Source organism: Staurois parvus, unplaced genomic scaffold (genome assembly GCF_062004578.1).
Source record: "Staurois parvus isolate SC_StPar_1 unplaced genomic scaffold, SC_StPar_1.0 ptg000335l, whole genome shotgun sequence".
In the NCBI taxonomy this organism is placed as follows: Eukaryota; Metazoa; Chordata; class Amphibia; order Anura; family Ranidae; genus Staurois; species Staurois parvus.
Window position 1 is genome coordinate 1,181,379 of NW_028318131.1, and position 21,649 is coordinate 1,203,027.

The 21,649-nt window shown below is 46.6% G+C and overlaps 1 protein-coding gene across 1 annotated transcript in view; it reads left to right on the top strand.

Moving 5' to 3' along the window:
- The first annotated feature begins 246 nt into the window (after nucleotides 1-246).
- Nucleotides 247-21,649, top strand: part of LOC149457101 (solute carrier family 26 member 6-like) — a 40,678-nt gene continuing 19,275 nt past the window's right edge. Inside the window, exons 1-10 of the mRNA XM_089684071.1 lie at nucleotides 247-389; nucleotides 2,036-2,175; nucleotides 4,863-4,973; nucleotides 6,224-6,390; nucleotides 10,212-10,376; nucleotides 11,580-11,732; nucleotides 13,109-13,191; nucleotides 13,545-13,692; nucleotides 16,779-16,892; nucleotides 19,119-19,196. Coding sequence (XP_089540197.1) covers nucleotides 247-389; nucleotides 2,036-2,175; nucleotides 4,863-4,973; nucleotides 6,224-6,390; nucleotides 10,212-10,376; nucleotides 11,580-11,732; nucleotides 13,109-13,191; nucleotides 13,545-13,692; nucleotides 16,779-16,892; nucleotides 19,119-19,196 — 1,302 coding nt within the window. The remainder of the gene's footprint in view (nucleotides 390-2,035; nucleotides 2,176-4,862; nucleotides 4,974-6,223; nucleotides 6,391-10,211; nucleotides 10,377-11,579; nucleotides 11,733-13,108; nucleotides 13,192-13,544; nucleotides 13,693-16,778; nucleotides 16,893-19,118; nucleotides 19,197-21,649) is intronic.

Genomic DNA, 21,649 nt, shown 5'->3' on the forward strand with positions numbered 1-21,649 from the left:
AGCACTGTATTTATTGCTGTACAGAGCTATAGGAGTGTTGGCCATGGTACAGTGCTTTTATGACAGGCAAATTACTTTTTCTTCCTTGTGTTTCTTTTACTGTACATACTGAACAAGAATTTCATTGTTTACTTACATACCATTGAGAATGTTCCTGTGTATTTTGGCAGGTTCCTCTTGGATACATCCAACACCAACCTCTGGGAAGAGTACTATATGCTCAGTGCATTCACATAAGGGTCAGACATGCAGAACAGGGAACCTGTATACCGTGATGTGAGATATAGCATTGAACGTCCGGTCTTCCATGAACAAGAATTGGGAAGAACTCAGCCTGGTCCAAACAAGACCATAAAGTCTATCGTCAGTGCAGCCAAGCACAAAATAAGGTAGGTGGAGAAAGTGCAGAGTGTGGGACATGGGGTGGAGAACAAGGAATATGGCGGTATGAGGAGCTTGGCCACATCTTAAGCAATGGGACATATAACTGATTTCATCCTTGATAGGGAACATTTTTGTGAACTGTAGCCATTTGGGTTGAAATACTACTCTTACTTGCTCTTGATTTACGCGTCTATCGTAACCTGTGAGCTACGACTGAAGCTGAACTCCAAACAAATGACTAAATATACAACCAGTGGTGTATTTAGGTTTTTTGCTGCCCTAGGCAACACAAAAATCGAACACCCTCCCCGGCGGAGAGGGCCTGACACTGACCAACACCAGCCCCCACCACTTGACAGAGCCTTCCACTAAAACCCACCGCCGCACCCCAGCGACAGAGAGAAAGACATAAACGTTCACAGCTCTGGACATCCCCGGGAACGACAATCACGCTCTGCATACACCATCAAGCAGCCCACAACCTCTCTCGGATCCCACCTGGTCCCCATGCAGCATATTCCCTATCAGTGCTGTCCCCCTAAAAAATGCTGCCTTAGGCAAATGCCTTGTTTGCCTTGTGGTAAATACGCCTCTGTATACAACTGAAATGAATATACAGTATATGGGATGTTTTGCTTGCCAATAGATTTGTAGCGTTGTCCAATCAGTACTGAGATTTACACAGACAGCATGTGATTGGACAGGTAGCACACTGCTGAAGGCATCTCTATCCCACCAGCATGTTCTTTGTACATGTGCATGCAGCAAAGCCTGATTGGCCCCTAGTGCTAGCCCCTGTGACCTGAAAAGGCCTCGTCATTCTGCTACCCAGGTGACACCCCCCCCCCCAAAACAATGGTGGTGGCCTGGAAACAACTAAAAATCTTATTCGGTAAAGTATAGAATAGCTGAAAAGTATCTATCAACCAATCATCTCTTCCTGATATATTTTAATTAATTATTTAAAGCTGAACTGCAGGGATTAACTGTATTGCATACTTATATTGGATTGGTCCTGCTTGACACAAGGTAAGCATGTATATCACATACCCAAAGGGACCACTGAGGAAGCTACTTGGAGCTACTACAGTAATAACTGTGATCATCTGGATCCTGCTTCCCCTCTGCACACTGACCACAGGGGATTGCTAGCTCTGCCCAGCTACTATTCATAAAACACCTTGTATTTTTTTCCCCCCAGTGAATACAAGGTGTTCTCTGATTGGATGAGGTGGAGAGTAGGGTGGTGATGTCACATTCTCCACCTCGCCCAATCAGAGAATACCTTGTGTTCACTGAAAAAAGTGCAGAGCAAGTGACCCCCTGTGGTCAGTGTGCAGAGGGGAAGACACTCGGCACAGGGCCTGGAAGATTTCCGCTATCACTGTAGTAATGGTAACTACTACAGCAAATGTCATCTTCTATATCAGATATGAGATACTGTTTATATACATACTTCGTGCCAAGCTGGACCAATGTAACTGCAATAAAGATTATACCTGGAGTTCAGCTTTAATTAAGTCTGATTGGTTACTTTTTTTACTGCATTTAGCATTAGTCTTTGCCTCTTACTCGTCTCTTTTACTAAAAGAAGTGTCAGGAGTGTGACTATTTTCCCAGCACCATGTCATGATTTTCCTCTGTCCTGCAGCTGTTCTAGGTCAGCAGCAAAGGCCTTGTTGTTTCAGTTCATCCCAATTCTGCAATGGATGTCGCACTATCCGGTCAAGGAATGGCTTCTGGGGGACATTGTGTCTGGGGTCAGTGTGGGGATACTGCAGCTTCCACAAGGTAATATTTTCCAGTTGCTAACACAATACATGATATATTTCAACAGGCATACATTCTGCGTTTTCCATCTGTGCAATAGCCCCGAAACCAGGAGCTCAGCCCCCAACAACTTAAAGCGGAACTAAGCCCTACTATCCTCTACAGCCAAAGAAGCTGCCATTTTTGCCATTGTTTGATCTTCAGGTAGCCCTGGTGCTGTGCCTATGATCAGTTATAACACTAGCCATTTGATGGCTTGACAGTTGGGTGGGGAGCACAAGCAACCGTGATAGTTAGCGTTCATGGCATGCCTTAAATATGTAGCTGTTTTTGGAAACAAGTAAATCAATCAGTTTAGTTTTCACTTTAAAGCTGGAAAATTAGCAGTCTTGCTGGGAAAAGCAAATTCGGAGTAATAGAAGATCTTGAGTGTTTATATTTCCAGCAAAAAAGTTTCTACAGGCTCCTTTCAGTGCTGCTCATCTACAACAAAAAGTGGGTCTTGGATGGAGTAAAGTGGAAGTGCAGTTACACCATTCCCTGTTCTCAGAGACCCCCAAATGAACTGTTCACCTGCTCCAGTACCAGTCTTCTAACTCAGTGGGGTCCATTCTTCCTTGGTGTAATCAATTCAAATAAAAAAGGTCTAACATCCATCACATCTTATTTTTGTTTAAACATTTTCATTGAGATTTATTGCAATATAAGTACATTCACAAAACAAAATCAAAGAACATAGCAATCCACCAGACCCTGATCCTTTAACTGACGCGTTTCACCCCAACAGTGGTTTGATCATAGACCTCCTCCTATTGAAAGTAATTGTCGTACTTGAAAATCTAGACCTGGACCCCCGTTACTTTCTATAAAAATGCAATGTGAGTGAGATTTAACGTATGGGCAGAGGAGAACGATGTGCTGGATACAGCAGTTCTGAGGTCTGTAATCCCTGTTCAGCCATGGGCATTCCAAGTCAAAAGTGCAACATCTACAGTATATTAGGCATGGGATGGAGAGAGTATGGTGGGCTGGTAGGCTGAAAAAGTGGTTTAAGTAAACTTGCTAATTTAGGCTAATCTTCAGGCAAACAACTAAGTACACAGTTGAAAAACATGGGGAGGAGCTGTTTATAATTACATAGTAGAAGAAATATATAGTAGAAGCTGTTTCACCTGCCTGTTCTGTCAGGCTGGTGACCTGACTTTTTTCTACTGCAGTTAAGCAAGATAGGTCACCTCCCTGCCCCTTGCCTGTGTTCGGCATCTCCCCGCCCCTTGCCTGTGTTCGGCACCTCCCCGCCCCTTGCCTGTGTTCGGCACCTCCCCGCCCCTTGCCTGTGTTCAGCATCTCCCTGCCCCTTGCCTGTGTTCAGCATCTCCCTGCCCCTTGCCTGCGTTCAGCATCTCCCCGCCCCTTGCCTGCGTTCAGCATCTCCCCGCCCCTTGCCTGCGTTCAGCATCTCCCCGCCCCTTGCCTGCGTTCAGCATCTCCCCGCCCCTTGCCTGTGTTCAGCACCTCCCCGCCCCTTGCCTGTGTTCAGCACCTCCCCGCCCCTTGCCTGTGTTCAGCACCTCCCTGCCGCCTTGCCTGTGTTCAGCATCTCCTTGCCCCTTGCCTGTGTTCCGCTCCTCCCCGCCCCTTGCCTGTGTTCCGCTCCTCCCCGCCCCTTGCCTGTGTTCAGCACCTCCCCGCCCCTTGCCTGTGTTCAGCACCTCCCCGCCCCTTGCCTGTGTTCAGCAGCTCCCCGCCTTTTGCCTGTGTTCCGCTCCTCCCCGCCCCTTGCCTGTGTTCAGCAGCTCCCCGCCTTTTGCCTGTGTTCCACTCCTCCCTGCCCCTTGCCTGTGTTCAGCAGCTCCCCGCCCCTTGCCTGTGTTCCACTCCTCCCTACCCCTTGCCTGTGTTCCACACTTCCTCACCCCTTGCCTGCGTTCAGCACTCCCTGCCCCTTGCCTGTGTTCCGCTCATCCCCGCCCCTTGCCTATGTTTAGCACTCCCCGCCCCTTGCCTGTGTTCAGGACCTCCCTGCCCCTTGCCTGTGTTCCGCTCATCCCCGCCACTTGCCTGTGTTCCGCACTTCCCTGCCGCTTGCCTGTGTTCCGCTCCTCCCCGCCCCTTGCCTGTGTTCCGCTCCTCCCCACCCCTTGCCTGTGTTCCGATGCTCGCCGCCCCTTGCCTGTGTTCCGCTCCTCCCCGCCCCTTGCCTGTGTTCCGCTCCTCCCCGCCCCTTGCCTGTGTTCAAACAGTGAAACAGCAGCAAAACACTCTTCTTCACTCCCGTAGCTCCTCCCTTTCTTTACATGTGCAAGCAGCACACCTGATTGGCTCCTAGCTCTGACCCCTCCTCCCCCATTCTGAATGCTGCTGTACAGGGAAGTAGAAGAGGCTGATACCAATCCAAATCTAGGTACTGACACTAACCATATTTAAAAAAATGATTCTTTTCCAATAAATACATATTTGCATTTATTTTTTTTTATATCTGCTTGGAGTTCAGCTTCAAGTTAAACCATTTACAAAAGGAACAACAAATAGCGGAAAATAGTTTAGCATCCCCAAATTGTTCATGGAAAATGATTTTATCCCAGTAGAAATGCTGCCGAGGATTTCTGGCAAAAAAGCTGATAGCAGGCTCACCATACACACCGTTTGTTTATGATCCGCTGTCTGGTTGGGTTCAGCTTGGCTCTCTCTGCTTTTGTTTACAACAGGTTTGGCGTATGCCCTCCTGGCCGGTGTGCCGCCCGTTTTTGGTTTATATTCTTCTTTCTTCCCGGTGTTTGTTTATGCTATTTTTGGCACATCGCGGCATGTTTCCATAGGTGAGTAAAAATATAATCCTAAAATAGAAGAAATAAAAGAAAGATGAACTGAAACATTGTTTGGAGATGAATTTGTGGTTATTCCTGTTTCCAATACAGCAATTGGTGTATGCTGGACAGTTCAATCCCCAGACTGTCCCTTCGCTCTCTTGGGGACTCTTGGCGAGGTTCCTGTTTCTGCATAACTGCTGTGCCCATTATGAGGGGTTCCTGCCATCCCTGTGTTGAGTTCCCAGGTCTGAACACCTTCTGAGCTCATTATGAGGGGCTTCCATCATCCCTTTGTTGAGTTCCCAGGTCTGAACACCTTCTGAGCCCATTATGAGGGGTTCCTGCCATCCCTATGTTGAGTTCCCAGGTCTGAACACCTTCTGAGCCCATTATGAGGGGCTTCCACCATTCCTTTGTTGAGGTTCCCAGGTCTGAACACCTGCTATGCCCATTATGAGGGGCTTCCACCATCCCTTTGTTGAGTTCCCAGGTCTGAACACCTTCTGGGCCCATTATGAGGGGCTTCCACCATCCTAGTGTTGAGTTACCAGGTCTGCATACCTGCTGTGCACATTATCAGGGATTTCCACATCCCTTTGTTGAGTTCCCAGGTCAGCACACCCGCTGTGCCCTTTATGAGGGATTCCTACCATCTCTGTGTTAAGGTCATGTACACCTGCTGGTCCCTTGATAGGGCCCTCCACCATCCCTTTGCTGAGTTCCCAGATCTGAACACTTGCTGCGCCCATTATGAGAGGTTCCCACTATCCCTGTGTTGAGTTCTCAGGTCTGTACATCTGCTGGTCCCTTGATGAGAGCCCCCACCATCCCTGTGCTGAGTTCCCAGGTCTGTACACCTCATGTGCCCATTATGAGGGGCTCCAACCATCCCTGTGCTGAGTTCCCTGGTCTATACACCTGCTATACCCATTATGAGGGGTTCCCACTATCCCTGCTGCATTTATATAAAATATTCACTATGAATTACTCAATTTTGTAACTGATTTATTTTAGGGATAAATCCATTGATAATGGGCATTGCGCTAAATTGTTTTGTTGCTACATATATGTGGCTGGAACCTAAATTGTACATATTCCTAGATTGTAAGCTCCAAAGAGCAGGGCCCTCGAACCCCTCATGTATTGTATTGTTACTGTCTTGTCTCATGTTCTGTCCCCCTTGCTATTGTACAGCGCTGAGCAAACCCTTTGGCGCTATATAAATTCTGTATAATAATACTAATATTCTGTATTTCCAGGAAGCTTTGCCGTGGTCTCTATAATGATTGGCAGCGTTACAGAATCCCTGATTCCTAATGACAACTTCATAATACCAGGGAATGATACAGTCATTGACATGGTAGCCAGGGACAAAGCTCGAGTAGAGCTGGTGGCTGCCATGACATTGCTGGTAGGATTGTTTCAGGTAAGGATTACACTTTAAGGTGCAGGTTGGAGAATTACAGGTAATAACATTGCCTCTTTTCTAACATGGCCTGTTTTTTTTCGTACCTGTCCAGATGTGCTAAGACTAAATGAACTACAATAAAAACTATCTATAGATTTAGGTAATATCAGGGTGTGTACAAACTGTGAGCTGCAACAGGATCTGGATGTTGAAGGTTATAACGTACCATATGACCAAAAACGTGTGGAAGGACATCCCTCCAAATTTTATTGCTAGGGAAGGGTGCTGTCAATGCTACAGAATACAAAGACACTTGAGACAGCTGTGTGCTTCTAACCTTGCGGTAACAGTTTGGGGAAGACCCTTTTCTGTTCCAGCACGACTGTGCCCAAGTGCAGGGCCATCCTGGTGCATGGGCACCCCTGGGCACTGTCCAGGGGAAAGGGGCCCCATGATAATGATCTTGATGATCTTGCATTAAATCATGCTTGTCAACTGTCCCGGATTTGCCGGGACAGTGACACTTTTTACCAAGCTGTTCCAGGGTGGCCGTGTCCCAGGCAGCATCCTTTGCCCTCCTATTACCCCCCCCCCCCCCATACTGTGCCCTTCTGTCTTCCCCTGTACTGTGCCCTTTGTGTTGATTAGTCTTTGATCTATGGCACATGTTCTTATCATTTGTAACTGATTTTATTGAAAGTAAAAGGAAACATATGCTTAATTCTATCAGTTATTTATACTTTAATTCCTGACAGTAGGTGCATAAATTTGGACAGGCTGGTAGGGGCCACAGTGCATAACTTTGCCCAAGGGCCCATGATGCTATTAAGATGGCCTTGCCCCTGTGTACAAAGCCAGCTCCTTAAAGACATGGTTTGACCAGTTCGGTGTGGAGGAAACTAAGTGGCCTGCACAGAGCCCAAGCCTTAACCCTACTGAACATGGTGAATTAAAATGCTGATTCCAAGCCAGGTCTTCTCATCCATTAGTACCTGACTTCACAACTGGTCTTTGGGCTGAATGGACACAAATTCTCATAGACACCCTCCAAAATGTTGTTCTGCCAGAAGAGTAGAGGCTGGTAGAGTGACAATGGAGAAGGGGTGGTCAGCCTCATATTAATGCCATGGTTTTCGAAAGGGATGTCCAACAAGCTCATATAGAAGTGATGGCCAGGTATCCACAAATCTGGCCATATAATGTTTTTTCGAGCATGTGAGAACACATTTCTTATCAAGGAATAGCATGGAAAAGCAGAATTGTTATTAAAAGCCACCATGATTTCCATATTTGTTATGTGCAGATGAACTGGGCAACCAACATATGTCTATGTGTGCTCCTAGAACAAAGCTAGATGAGACATCTATTAATCCTTGCATAAGTAATACACTGGAAGAACCTTCCAAGATCTTTCAAAGTTGACCAGCAGATGTTAGAGGTACTCACTAGTATATGGTGAGAGCCTAGTACCCTTTCCACTATTTCAACTTGGGGGTGATTGGTTAACCAGTTACCTATCAGGCCAATTCTGACATATCTCTCCTACATGTAAAAATCAGCACTTATTTTGCTAGAAAATTACTCACAAACACTATATAATATGTGTGTAAATATATATTTAAGCAAGCCTTAGAGAATTAAATGGTGGTTGCTGCAATTTTTTTATGTCACATGCTCCCTGGTCTCCTCCTCCCACGCCTGATTGCAGGACTTCTCCAGGACTTCCCCCATCCTCTGGAACTCCCTACCCCAATCCATCAGACTGTCACTTACCCTCCTCACCTTCAGGCGCACCCTGAAAACCCTCCTCTTCAGGGAAGCCTACCCCAACCTCACCTAACCCCCGACCTCACCTAACAACTAACCTCCTCCACTCCTCCCACCACTCCATCCCCCACAGCCATCTCCTCCTGTACCACCTTCCCCTCCCTCCTAGATTGTAAGCTCGAAAGAGCAGGGCTCTCGAACCCCTTGTGTAGTGTATTGTTACCGTCTTGTCTCATGTTCTGTCCCCCTTGCTACTGTACAGAGCTGAGCATACCCTTTGGCGCCATATAAATACTGTATAATAATAATAATATTCACGCAGCGGTTTTTCCAACACAATTTTTTAGGAAAAAAATCTCATCTAATGAATTTCAGTGCACAAAACAACAGTATAATACCCAATTGTTTGGTAAAATATAAATGATGATGTTATGCTGAGTAAATGGATACCTAATATGTCATGCTTTAAAATTGCACATGCTTGTGGAATGGCGACAAACTGCAGTACTTAAAAATTTCCATAGGTGACGCTTTTAAAGATTTTGCATGTTACCAGTTTAGAGTTGCACGGGATGTCTTTTGCTTGAATGATTGCTCTTGGTATAACATAGTTGGCGATGCCTCATATGTGTGGTGTGGTCACCATTTACATATGCCTGCATGACCTACGCATGTGTTTGTCCTTTGCGTGTGAACATGGGGGGCAGGGGCATTTTAAAATAGTTTTTTTTCAAATTTTATTTAAAACTGTTTTTACACTGTCTCTTTATATTTTTTTTTAAATCAACTTTATTGCTATCATAATGGATGAACAACATCCTAATGTGATAGCATGGGTTGTGACAGGCCCTCTTTATGGAGATATCTGGAGTATCTGGGACCCCAGATCTCTCCTCTTGCTTCCAAAGTAGCAGGTCAGACACAGATTGGTAAAGATTGGGTAAAGAAGAGCAGTTTATTTGGAATCTGGGGCAGGGGTGGACTGACAACTCATGGGGCCCCCAGGCAATAGGGGATCATGGGGCCCCTGTGTCCTCACCCACACTCGAACCACACCCAAAAAATCCTATGAAAGGTACCAGGGGCATCTCATGGGGCCCCCTACTGACCCTGGGTCCTCAAGTGCCCGAGTGCTCGAATGGTCAGTCCGCCCCTGGTCTGGGGTGGTAGTACCAGAGATACTGGCTACCTCTCCAAAAGAGACTGTGTTGCACTAGAGACTTGTAAATAGCTCCAGGAAGTTGTCCTCAGTTCATTGAATTGGACATCCCTTATGCCCCTTACCCCATCCAAGTTGAAATCCCCCTAATAAAACATCTAAAACAAGCTCAAGGACTGATTACTGACTCCTGGAGGCAAGTCTGTGGAAAATGCATGTTGCCTGGCTGTGCAGGACTATAGGGGGACCCAAATACTCAGCAATTCCTAAAGAGGTAGTATTACATATATACATAGTTATATTGCTTCAAGCTGGACCAATGTAACTATATACAAATATCCATACCTGGAAGTCTTCTTTAAGGGGCCTTGTGGCAACTGCTGTATTCTTTAGGGGCACCCCCAATGTATAATATAATGGTGAATAATTTGAGAGTAAGCTTACCTGCTCTCTAGTTCCCGTGTCACCTCCTCCCATGCTCGCCTCCAGGACTTTTCCCGAGCTTCTCCCATCCTATGGAACTCCCTACCCCAGTCTGTCCGGCTGTCTCCTAATCTATCCACCTTTAGATGATCCCTGAAAACCTTTCTTTTTAAACAAGCCTATCCTGCTTCTACCTAGTAAACCACCATTTATTTCATCCATCAGCTCATCCCCCCCACAGCTATTACCTTTTGTATCACTCAACCCTTCCTCCTAGATTGTAAGCTCTAATGAGCCGGGTCCTCTGTTTCCTCTTGTACCAAATTGTATTGTAACTGTAATGTCTACCTTCATATTGTAAAGCGCTGCGCAAACTGTTGGCGCGATATAAATCCTGTATAATAATAATAATAACCAAGTAACTGTGTGACCCAAATGTGTTGAGCTGTCATTTATTATAACAATATGTTTTTACGTTTGTCTTTGGCAGATAATTCTTGGCTTAGTGCAGTTTGGATTCGTGGTCACTTACCTCTCGGAGCCCCTGGTTCGGGGGTATACCACTGCCGCCACCATCCATGTCACCGTATCTCAGCTGAAACATATCTTTGGCCTTCCACTGAGTGAGAGGTCACAGCCATTGTCTCTCATTTATGTGAGTTTTTACTTAGGCAGTTCTTTCCATACTAGAAAGATAGAACAACTGACCATGTGAACAGAGATGACTACTAATTGGATTGCATGCAGATAAATGTATTAAGTCTCACTGCGCAAATGATACCAGGGTCAGTAATGTAGATCTACGGCCTATATATGCTTCTATTTTCTCTTAGTCCCTCTGAAAAATCCCACAAATACCTGTTGACCTGTTAATGAAGTCCACCCAATGTAGTTTCTTGTGATAGCGTGGCAACAATGCTGCACTGTTCCTGAATTTGAAGCATAGTTGCCACTCTCACATAGGCTGTGCCTACTTGCACTACAGTGGGAGGAGAAGATGTTGAGGAGGTGTGGCTATCAGCAGGACCATGGATAAGGGTGTACCACCAGTTCTCCTGTAAGGGGCTCAGGCCAGCAGGGGGGTCCAGGCAGCTATGTGAATTGGATGTGACAGGGAAGGTGATCAGCACAGCATTGGGGGGGGGGGGCAATTACTTGAACCAATCTCCTGTATGGCTCTATCTGCAGCAGCTAAAAGTTGGCTTCTTCTTCTCCACCTCCCGCCGGCTTTCAGCTGCTGTAGAAAGAGCCATACAGGGGATCCGTTCCAATAATTGCCCCTTCCTTTCCAGAATGAACACAATGAGTGGTCGGTACTGATCACTCCCTGTGTTCATTCATAACTGAAGCATAGTAAACTGTATTTTTTTGGGGGGGGCCCTGTCAGGTTTGCTGTATGGGGCCCCGTGGCTTCTGTCAGCAGCCCTGTCTATCAGCATTGTTACTGCTGATTCATAAGCCTGTAGCGTGGCAATCAGTGCTGGGCCACACCTAGTCCTGCCCACTGCTTTCCGGATTGCCAGCACTGCGTCTGTTCCTGAGACCCTCTTGCTGTCAGCTGCAGTAAACTGATTTGAGACTTGTTTCGGTGGTCACACAGGAGCCTTTAGATGTACTTTAACATTATAAGGGCTTAGTTTTAAAGGGAACTTAATCTGGGTATACACGTATCGAAATTCAGCCTGGTTCGGCAGGAAAAAAAACTCTACGTATATACACTACTTCAGAGTCTTGATGTCATCAAAACTGGAAGAGGGTCTATAGCCCTACTCTGGACCTGAGGAGACCCCCGGCTAGTTTGGAGACCCCCTGCTGTAGAGAGTAAGACATGAAATACAAATTTTCTTCTCTTCTTCAGAGCTTAATCAGCCTCTTCCGGAGAATCCACAAGACAAATATCGGAACTCTGGTGGTCAGCCTCATTGCCTTAGTGTGCCTCTTTGCCGTGAAAGAAGTTAATGAAAGGCTGCGCTCTAAACTCTGCATGCCCATCCCTATTGAACTGATTGTGGTAAGTGAAGTGACTTTAAATGGCAACATTTAAACAAAAAAATTGGTATTTAAAAGAAAACTGATGTGGCGTATTTAGGTTTTGTGCTGCCCTAAGCAACACAAAAAATGGCACCCCCCGCCCCCCAGTAGAGAGAGCATGACATTGATCAACAACACCCCTGCCTCCCACCCGAGAGAGCCTTGAGAAAGATACTCACCTTCACAGCTTCGGACATCCCCAGGAACGAGAGTTGGACTGTGCATACACCGTCATGACACCCGCATCCTCTCTCGGAACCCACCAGGTCCCCATGCCACGTGTGTCCCTTCTTCCGTCTCTTCTTCTGAGGGGCAGTGCTGCCTGCTCTGAAAAATGCCGCCCTAGGGAAATGCCTTGTGGTAAATACACCCCTGGCTACCCCCACAGGAGTCACTGATTTTAATTGGTTCTTCCCCAAACAGTGCAGGGGACACCAATTACTCAAGCAACAGTCCACTCACCTTGGCTACAATAAACAGTCTAGGGCAGAGGTTGCCAACGTGTCAATGGTAATCACTGTAATAAGCATCACTACTCCAGTAATCTCCACTAGCTTCTTGTGCCCGTTGGCTGTCCCGCTGTTTATTGGTCGATCACCTGGCATGGGAGCCATTCAGAGAACGTTTTCCATTTTCTCAATGAATGCAAAGTATTCTCTGACTGGATGAGGTGGAGATCATGACATCACCACCCCATCTCTTCACTCATCCAATCAGAAACACCTTGCATTCACTGAGAAAATGCAAAGTGACTCTGAATCATGCCCATGTCAAGTGATCGACCAGTAAGCAGCAAAGCGCTCGGTATGGGACCCAGGCGCTAGTGGAGATCGCTGTAGTAGTGGATTCTATACAGCGATTTCCAGCTTCTAGAAGGATCCTCCCGGTATGGGACATGCATACTTTTTATAGGTCCAAGCCAGGGGCGGACTGACAACTCATGGGGCCCCTGGGCAATAGGGGATCATGGGGCCCCTGTGTCCCTGCCCAAACTCAAAAAAGCCTATGAAAAAGGTACCAGGGGCATCTCATGGGACCCCCTACAGACCCTGGGCCCTCGGGCAGTGCCCGAGTTTCCAAATGGTCAGTCCACCCCTGGTCCAAGCTGGACCGATATAACTAGGCGAAAAAAAGCCATACCTGAAATTCTTCTGTCATGTCTGTTTATGCTTCATCTATAAAATTATATGAACCATCATGGGTTTTTTTGCCTTCCTCTGGATCAACCGTGGGTGTAGGATTAGAACTTTTTTTTTTTTTTAATGGTTGAACTGGATGGACTTTTGTATTTTTTCAGCCAGACTAACTATGTAACTATGAGAGTTTTATGTCACGTTTCACTTCTTCTCCCCCCAGCTCATCATCTCCACAGCGGTGGCATATGGAATTAACCTTCATGAAAACTACGGCATTGGTATTGTGGGCGAAATTCCTACAGGGTACGTGTTCTAGAAAGAACGTAATTTATGAGCCAACAGAATCGCTAAAAACAACGCACTCCCTGTGTGGCTCATCATATGCGGAATGATGCAGAATTAAAGGCAGAGTGCCCTCTAGTGGTTAATTTGTACATGTCTTTGTTCACATCAATGGCAAAAATATGGAATAGGGTGTAATTATGTAGTCACATCAAAAACTGCTTCCTGGTAAACACTCCATGAAGGTGCTCGCTAAAAATACAGGATAGATTTCCTTTAAATACACGTGGGCTATTTTTATCCGTGGTCAATGCTAACTGTTCATTTAATGGGGAATCTTTAACTGCTGATCTTTAGTTCTTTTTCAATTACAGACTGGTAGTCCCAACGGTTCCCAACCCTAACCTGTTCATCAATGTGGTTGGCAATGCGTTTGCCATTGCTGTGGTTGGATATGCCATCACCATCTCTCTGGCCAAAATGTTCGCTGTAAAACACGGCTATAAAGTGGACAGCAACCAGGTGACGTGTCTTCTCCAAACATCAAATATCTGCAAAATAATCACAATGGGTCCTTAGTATGTAAAGTGTCTGAGAAGAGCCTGTGTCTCATAGCAACCAGTCAGCACCATCCATTCTCTCACAATATTTCCCATAGTAACCAGTCAGCACCTCTGTTTGCTCACAGTGTTTCCCATAGTAACCAGTCAGCACCTCTGTTTGCTCACATTGTTTCCCATAGTAATCAGTCAGCACCCTCCATTTTTTAAAATTGTGTTTCCGCAGTAACCAGTCAGCACCTCTGTGCTCTCACAGTGTTCACCATAGTAACCAGTCACCACCTTTGTTCACTCACAGTGTTCACCATAGCAACCAGTCAGCACCTCCGTATTCTCAGTGTTTCCATAGTAACCAGTAAGAACCTCTATTCTCTCACGGTGTTTCCCATAGTAACCAGTCTGAACCTCCGTTCTCTTACAGTGTTCCCCATAGCAACCAGTCAGAACTTTCTGTTCTCCCACAGTGTTCCCCATAGTAACCAGTCAGAACTTTCTGTTCTCTCACAGTGTTCCCCATAGTAACCAGTCAGCACCTCCATTCTCTCACAGTGTTTCCATAATAACCAAAAAGCACCCTCCATTTTCTCACAGTGTTTCCATTGTAACCAGTAAGCACCTCTGTTCGCTCATAGTGTTTCCATGGTAACCAGTCAGCACCTTCCACTTTCACAGTATTTCCATAGTAACCAGTCACCACTTCTGTTCGCTCACAGTGTTCCCCATAGTAATCAGTCATCGCCCTTAATTCCTTCACAGTGTTTCCCATAGTAACCAGACAGAACCTTCCTTTGTCTCACAGTGTTCCTCATAACAACCATCAGCACCTCTGTTCTCTCAGATTGTTTCCATAGCAACCCTTCACCACCTCTGTTCACTTAGTGTTCTCCATAGTAACCACTCATCACCCTCCATTCCCTAACAGCGTTTCCCATAGTAACCAGACAAAACCTTCTTTTCTCACAGTGTTCCTCATAACAACCATCAGGACCTCTGTTCTCTCATATTGTTTCCATAGCAACTAGTCACCACATCTGTTCACTCACAGTGTTCCCCATGTAATCAGTCATCACCCTCCCTTCCCTCACAGTGTTCCCCATAGTAACCAGTCACCACCTCCGTTCTCTCACAGCGCTCCCCATAGTAACCAGTCAGCAGTCTTCTTTCTCTCAGAGTGTTCCCCATAGTAAATAGTCATCCCCCTCTGTTCTCTCAGTGTTCCCCATAGTAACCAGTCATCCCCCTCCGTTCTCTCAGAATGTTCCCCATAGTAGCCAGTCACCCCCCTCTGTTCTCTCAGAGCATTCCCCATAGTAACCAGCCAGCCCCCTTCGTTCTCTCACAGCATTCCCCATAGTAACCAGTCATCCCCCTCCATTCTCTTACAGTGTTCCCCATAGTAACCAGTCAACCCCCTTCGTTCTCTCACAGTGTTCCCCATAGTAACCAACCAGCCCCCTCCATTCTGTCACAGCATTCCCCATAGTAACCAGTCATCCCCCTCCATTCTCTCACAGCATTCCCCATAGTAACCAGCCAGCCCCCTCTATTCTCTCGCAGCATTCCCCATAGTAACCAGTCATCCCCCTCCATTCTCTTACAGCGTTCCCCATAGTAACCAGCCAGGCCCCTCTGTTCTCTCACAGCGTTCCCCATAGTAACCAGCCAGCCCCCTCTGTTCTCTCACAGCGTTCCCCATAGTAACCAGCCAGCCCCCTCCATTCTCTCACAACGTTCCCCATAGTAACCAGCCAGCCCCCTCCGTTCTCTCACAGCGTTCCACATAGTAACCAGCCAGCCCCCTCCGTTCTCTCACAGCGTTCCCCATAGTAACCAGCCAGCCCCCTTCGTTCTCTCACAGCATTCCCCATAGTAACCAGTCATCCCACTCCATTCTCTTACAGCGTTCCCCATAGTAACCAGCCAGCCCCCTCTATTCTCTCACAGCGTTCCCCATAGTAACCAGCCAGCCCCCTCTGTTCTCTCACAGTGTTCCCCATAGTAACCAGTCAACCCCCTTCGTTCTCTCACAGTGTTCCCCATAGTAACCAACCAGCCCCCTTCATTCTGTCACAGCGTTCCCCATAGTAACCAGTCATCCCCCTCCATTCTGTCACAGCGTTTCCCATAGTAACCAGCCAGCCCCCTCCGTTCTCTCACAGTGTTCCCCATAGTAACCAACCAGCCCCCTTCATTCTGTCACAGCGTTCCCCATAGTAACCAGTCATCCCCCTCCATTCACTCACAGCGTTCCCCATAGTAACCGGCCAGTCCTCTCCGTTCTCTCACAGTGTTCCCCATAGTAACCAACCAGCCCCCTTCATTCTGTCACAGCGTTCCCCATAGTAACCGGTCATCCCCCTCCATTCTCTCACAGCGTTCCCCATAGTAACCAGCCAGCCCTCTCCGTTCTCTCACAGCGTTCCCCGTAGTAACCAGTCATCCCCCTCCATTCTCTCACAGTGTTCCCCATAGTAACCAACCAGCCCCTTCCGTTCTGTCACAGCGTTCCCCATAGTAACCAGCCAGCCCCATCCATTCTCTCACAGCGTTTCCCATAGTAACCAGCCAGCCCCCTCTGTTCTCTCACAGCGTTCCCCATGGTAACCAGCCAGCCCCCTCCGTTCTCTCACAGCGTTCCCCATGGTAACCAGTCATCCCCCTCCGTTCTCTCACAGCGTTCCACATAGTAACCAGCCAGCCCCCTCCGTTCTCTCACAGCGTTCCCCATGGTAACCAGTCATCCCCCTCCGTTCTCTCACAGTGTTCCCCATGGTAACCAGCCAGCCCCCTCCGTTCTCTCACAGCGTTCCCCATGGTAACCAGCCAGCCCCCTCCGTTCTCTCACAGCGTTCCCCATAGTAACCAGCCAGCCCCCTCCGTTCTCTCACAGCGTTCCCCATATTCTTCTGTCAGGATCCAGACAGCTTTTCCCCTCCAAACCTGCACTAGGACCATGACAGGGACATGTGATTGGTTACTGTGGACAATGAAGACACTTTTGCAGATGACGGTCTCATGTTGTGTTCTTCTCCTTCTGTCCTCTTCAAGGAGCTGATTGCACTTGGATTCAGTAATCTAGTTGGGAGCTTCTTCCATTGTTTTGCGGTCACAACATCAATGTCCAGGAGCCTGGTACAGGAGAGCACGGGGGGGAACACCCAGGTAACCTTGGTCAGAGACACAATGACTGGTCCATTCTAGGACATATGGAGTGGTATTGTGACACAGAAATTCATGTCCTCAGGTTGTTTAGAATGATGGGCCCCAGTCACTTTGCTTTAGATTTTGAAGGAATTGTGGGTGTGGCCAAATTGTGGTAACAGCAGGCGGGGCTTAGAAGGGTATGGTTACAAATAACCTGAACTTATGCTGCTATGGATTAGGAGAGTGTAATGCACAGAGTTTACTGGTCAGGAGTAAGTATTGCACAGAGTTCAGGGGTCAGGAGTAAGTATTGCACAGAGTTCAGGGGTCAGGAGTAAGTATTGCACAGAGTTCAGGGGTCAGGAGTAAGTATTGCACAGATTTCAGGGGTCAGGAGTAAGTATTGCGCAGAGTTCAGGGGTCAGAAGTAAGTATTGCACAGATTTCAGGGGTCAGGAGTAAGTATTGCACAGAGTTCAGGGATCAGGAGTAAGTATTGCGCAGAGTTCAGGGGTCAGGAGTAAGTATTGCACAGAGTTTACTGGTCAGGAGTAAGTATTGCGTAGAGTTCAGGGGTCAGGAGTAAATATTGCACAGAGTTTACTGGTCAGGAGTAAGTATTGCGTAGAGTTCAGGGGTCAGGAGTAAGTATTGCGCAGAGTTCAGGGGTCAGGAGTAAGTATTGCGCAGAGTTCAGGGGTCAGGAGTAAGTATTGTGCAGAGTTCAGGGGTCAGGAGTAAGTATTGCGCAGAGTTCAGGGGTCAGGAGTAAGTATTGCGCAGAGTTCAGGAGTCAGGAGTAAGTATTGCGCAGAGTTCAGGGGTCAGGAGTAAGTATTGCGCAGAGTTCAGGAGTCAGGACCAAGTATTGCACAGAGTTCAGGAGCAAGTATTGCACAGAGTTCAGGAGTAAGTATTGCACAGAGTTCGGGAGTAAGTATTGCACAGAGTTCAGGAGTATGTATTGCACAGAGTTCAGGAGTGTATGTATTGCACAGAGTTCAGGAGTGTATGTATTGCACAGAGTTCAGGAGTGTATGTATTGCACAGAGTTCAGGAGTCAGAATTAAATAACACAAAGAGTTCAGGGGTCAGCATTAAGTAACACAGAGCATTCCGGGAACAGGATCAAGCAACACAAAGAGTTCAGGAGTCATGATTAAGTAACGCAGAGATTTCCGGGGTCAAGAGCAAGCAACACGGAGAGTTCAGGGGTGAGCATTAAGTAACGCAGAGTTCAAGTGTTAGGACTAGGTAACACTGAGAATTCTGGGGTCAGGAGTCCGTAATGTATAAGGTTCAGAAATCAGGATTAGGTAAAGCTCAGAGTTCAGGGGTCAGGATTCAATAAAGCAGAGAAATCTGGGGTCACGAGTCAATAGCACTAGTGTTCAGGGGTCAGGAGTAAGTAACGCAGAGTTAAGAGTTCGGGGTTAAGTAATGCCAAGAGTTAAGTAACACAGAGAGTTTAGGGGTCAGGAGCAAGCAACACGGAGAGTTCAGGGGTCAGGATTTAGTAACACAGAGAGATCAGGGGTCATGATTTAGTAACGCAGAGAGTTCAGAGGTCAGGAGTAAGTATTGCACAGAGTTCAGGAGTCAGGATTTAGTAACACAGAGAGTTCAGGGGTCAGGTTTAGGTAATGCAGAGAGTTCAGGGGTCAGGATTAGGTAATGCAGAGAGTTCAGGGTCAGGATTAGGTAATGCAGAGAGTTCAGGGGTCAGGATTAGGTAATGCAGAGAGTTCAGGGTCAGGATTAGGTAATGCAGAGAGTTCAGGGGTCAGGATTAGGTAATGCAGAGAGTTCAGGGGTCAGGATTAGGTAATGCAGAGAGTTCAGGGTCAGGATTAGGTAATGCAGAGAGTTCAGGGGTCAGGATTAGGTAATGCAGAGAGTTCAGGGGTCAGGATTAGGTAATGCAGAGAGTTCAGGGGTCAGGATTAGGTAATGCAGAGAGTTCAGGGGTCAGGATTAGGTAATGCAGAGAGTTCAGGGGTCAGGATTAGGTAATGCAGAGAGTTCAGGGGTCAGGATTAGGTAACGCAGAGAGTTCAGGGGTCGGGATTTAATAATACAGAGAGTTCAGGGGTCAGGATTTAGTAATGCAGAGAGTTCAAGTGTCAGGATTAGGTATGAAAAATAATCCATGATTGGCTGAAACCGAAAAACATTTTTACATTTGCTTTGAAATCCTTGGAATTGTGTCCCATTAATCTGATATTTAATAAACATCACTTCCAGATCGCCGGATGTGTGTCTTCCTTGATTATCTTGGTAATCATTCTGAGAGCCGGGGAATTGTTCACATGTCTTCCTAAGGTCAGTACATGACATGTTTAAAGTTGTAAAGGCTCAAGCTTTTTTACCTTTATGCATTCTATGCAGCTCCCCACAGCACCCCCTAATACTCACCTAAGCCCCTCTCGATCCAGCGACGTACAATGGAGTCTCGGCTATCCTGGGACTCCCTCTCCACATTGGCTGAGACAACAGAGGAAGCCATTGGCTCACACTGCTGTCAATCACAGCCAGTGAGCTAATGAGGAAAGAGAGGTCAATGGACACACAGAGTAGTGGGTGCCCCCATAGGAAGCTGCTTACTGTGGTGGCACCAGACAGGAGGGAGGGGCCAGGAGGGCCAGCGGGGGACCCGAGAAGAGGAGGATCCAGGCTGCTCTGTGCAAACCCACTGCACTCAGCAGGTAAGTATAATGTGTTTGTTATTATTATTTTTAATTTAAGCCTTTAACCACTTGCCCTCCAAAGGATTTTTCCCTCTTCCTTACCAGGCCATTTTTTGCGTTACTTTAACTGACAATTGCGCGGTCATACAATGCTGCACCCAAAATAAATTGATGTCCTTTTTTCCCCACAAATAGAACTTTCTTTCGGTGGTATTTGATCGCCTGTGCGGTTTGCCTATGGGTGAAGGCTTTTTGGATTTTTAATGTGTGTTTCAATTTTTATAATTTTGATTCATTAATTAAATACCCAACATTTAGACATACTACACTATGGATATTATTCTTTGCTCCGCACTGAGCATCTACTCCCCCAGGATCCATTGGTGACCATCCCTAAGGCCCAAAGGAGAGTGATTTAATTGCTGACCCCTACCGCAGCCCACAATTTGAGAAGACCTTTAGAGGCATCATTCTACTGCCCACTTCAGAGTGAAAGCTTATCCATTGCGAGCTGCATCCTTTTCCAGGACAAGAGGGGACCTCTGGTTTTGATTACTGCGCTTATTAATTGCGCATCTGGTGAGTGCGCAGTTTTATTGTTTCCTACACGACACCGAATTTACGCCTTATTGGGAGTATCTGAGTCACCTTCCTGATTGTATCTTCTTAAAGAGCACTATAGAACTTTTACACACAATTTTATACCACTTCTGGACTTTATAATTTTTGGTCTTATATTATATTATTTTATGAGTTTAGCGTTGAGCCTCAGGCATTTATATATATATATCACTTTTTATTAGCGCTGCACTATCTGTTTTACAATATTTAAGAAGGTTTTAAGGTTTCCTTTTAGTGCTGCTTCAATTTTTAACTTTTAGCACTCGCTGAATTACACTTTTTATGGCCTAAATTAATGACGAAATCTGATTTTATAATTTTTTTTACTGGATATGTTTTATAGTAAAAAGTCAAAAATATTGTTTTTTTTTTTTCAAAATTGTCAGTCTTTTTTTGTTTATAGCGCACAAAAATAAAAAATGCACAGGCGATCAACTACCACCAAAAAAAGCTCTATTTGTGGGGGAAAAAAAGGACGTAAATTTCATTTGGGTGCAGCGTTGCATGACCATGCAATTGTCAGTTAAAGTATAGCAAAAAATGGCCTGGTCAGGAAGGGGGGTAAATTCTCTGGTGGGCAAGTGGTTAACTGGTATCTCTACTAATACCACTGCTGCTGCGACTTCAGGTCATGTGATCCAGAGCAACATGTCCCTGGCTTCTTATGGCTGAGTGGTATTATTATTATTATTATTATTATTATACAGTATTTATAAAGCGCCAATAGTTCGCTCAGCGCTGTACATTACAAAGGGGGACAGAACATGTGACAGAACAATACCAATACAATGCAAAACATGAGGGGATCGAGGGCCCTGCTCTTTCGAGCTCACAATCTAGGAGGGAGGGGATGGTGGTACAGGAGGAGATAGCTGTGGGGGATGGAGTGGTAGGAAGAGTGGAGGAGGTCGGCAGGTTAGCAGGGGGTGGGGTAGGCTTCCCTGAAGAGATGGGTTTTCAGGGTGCGCCTAAAGGAGAGGAGAGTAGGTGATAATCTGATGGATTGGGGCAGGGAGTTCCAGAGGATGGGTGACACCCTGGAGAAGTCCTGGAGGCAGGCATGGGAGGAGGAGACCAGGGAACTAGAGAGAAGGAGGTCTTGTGAGGAGTGTAGTGTGCGTGTTGGGTGGTACTTGGATATTAGGTCAGTGATGTAGTTCGGGGCAGTATGGTGGACGGCTTTGTACATCAGTGTTAGGATTTTGAATTTGATCTGTTGGGCAATCAGAAGCCAGTGGAGGGATTGGCAGAGGGGGGTGGCGGAGATGGAGTGGTTGGAAAGGTGAATGAGTCTGGCAGCCGTATTCAGGATGGACTGAAGCGGGGATAGCCAGCGGCGAGGCAGGCCAGTGAGGAGGGAGTTGCAGTAGTCGAGTCGTGATATGATGATGGAGTGGATGAGCTGTTTAGTGGTTTCTGGGGTTAGGAACGTGCGGATTTTGGCGATGTTGCGGAGGTGGAGTCTGC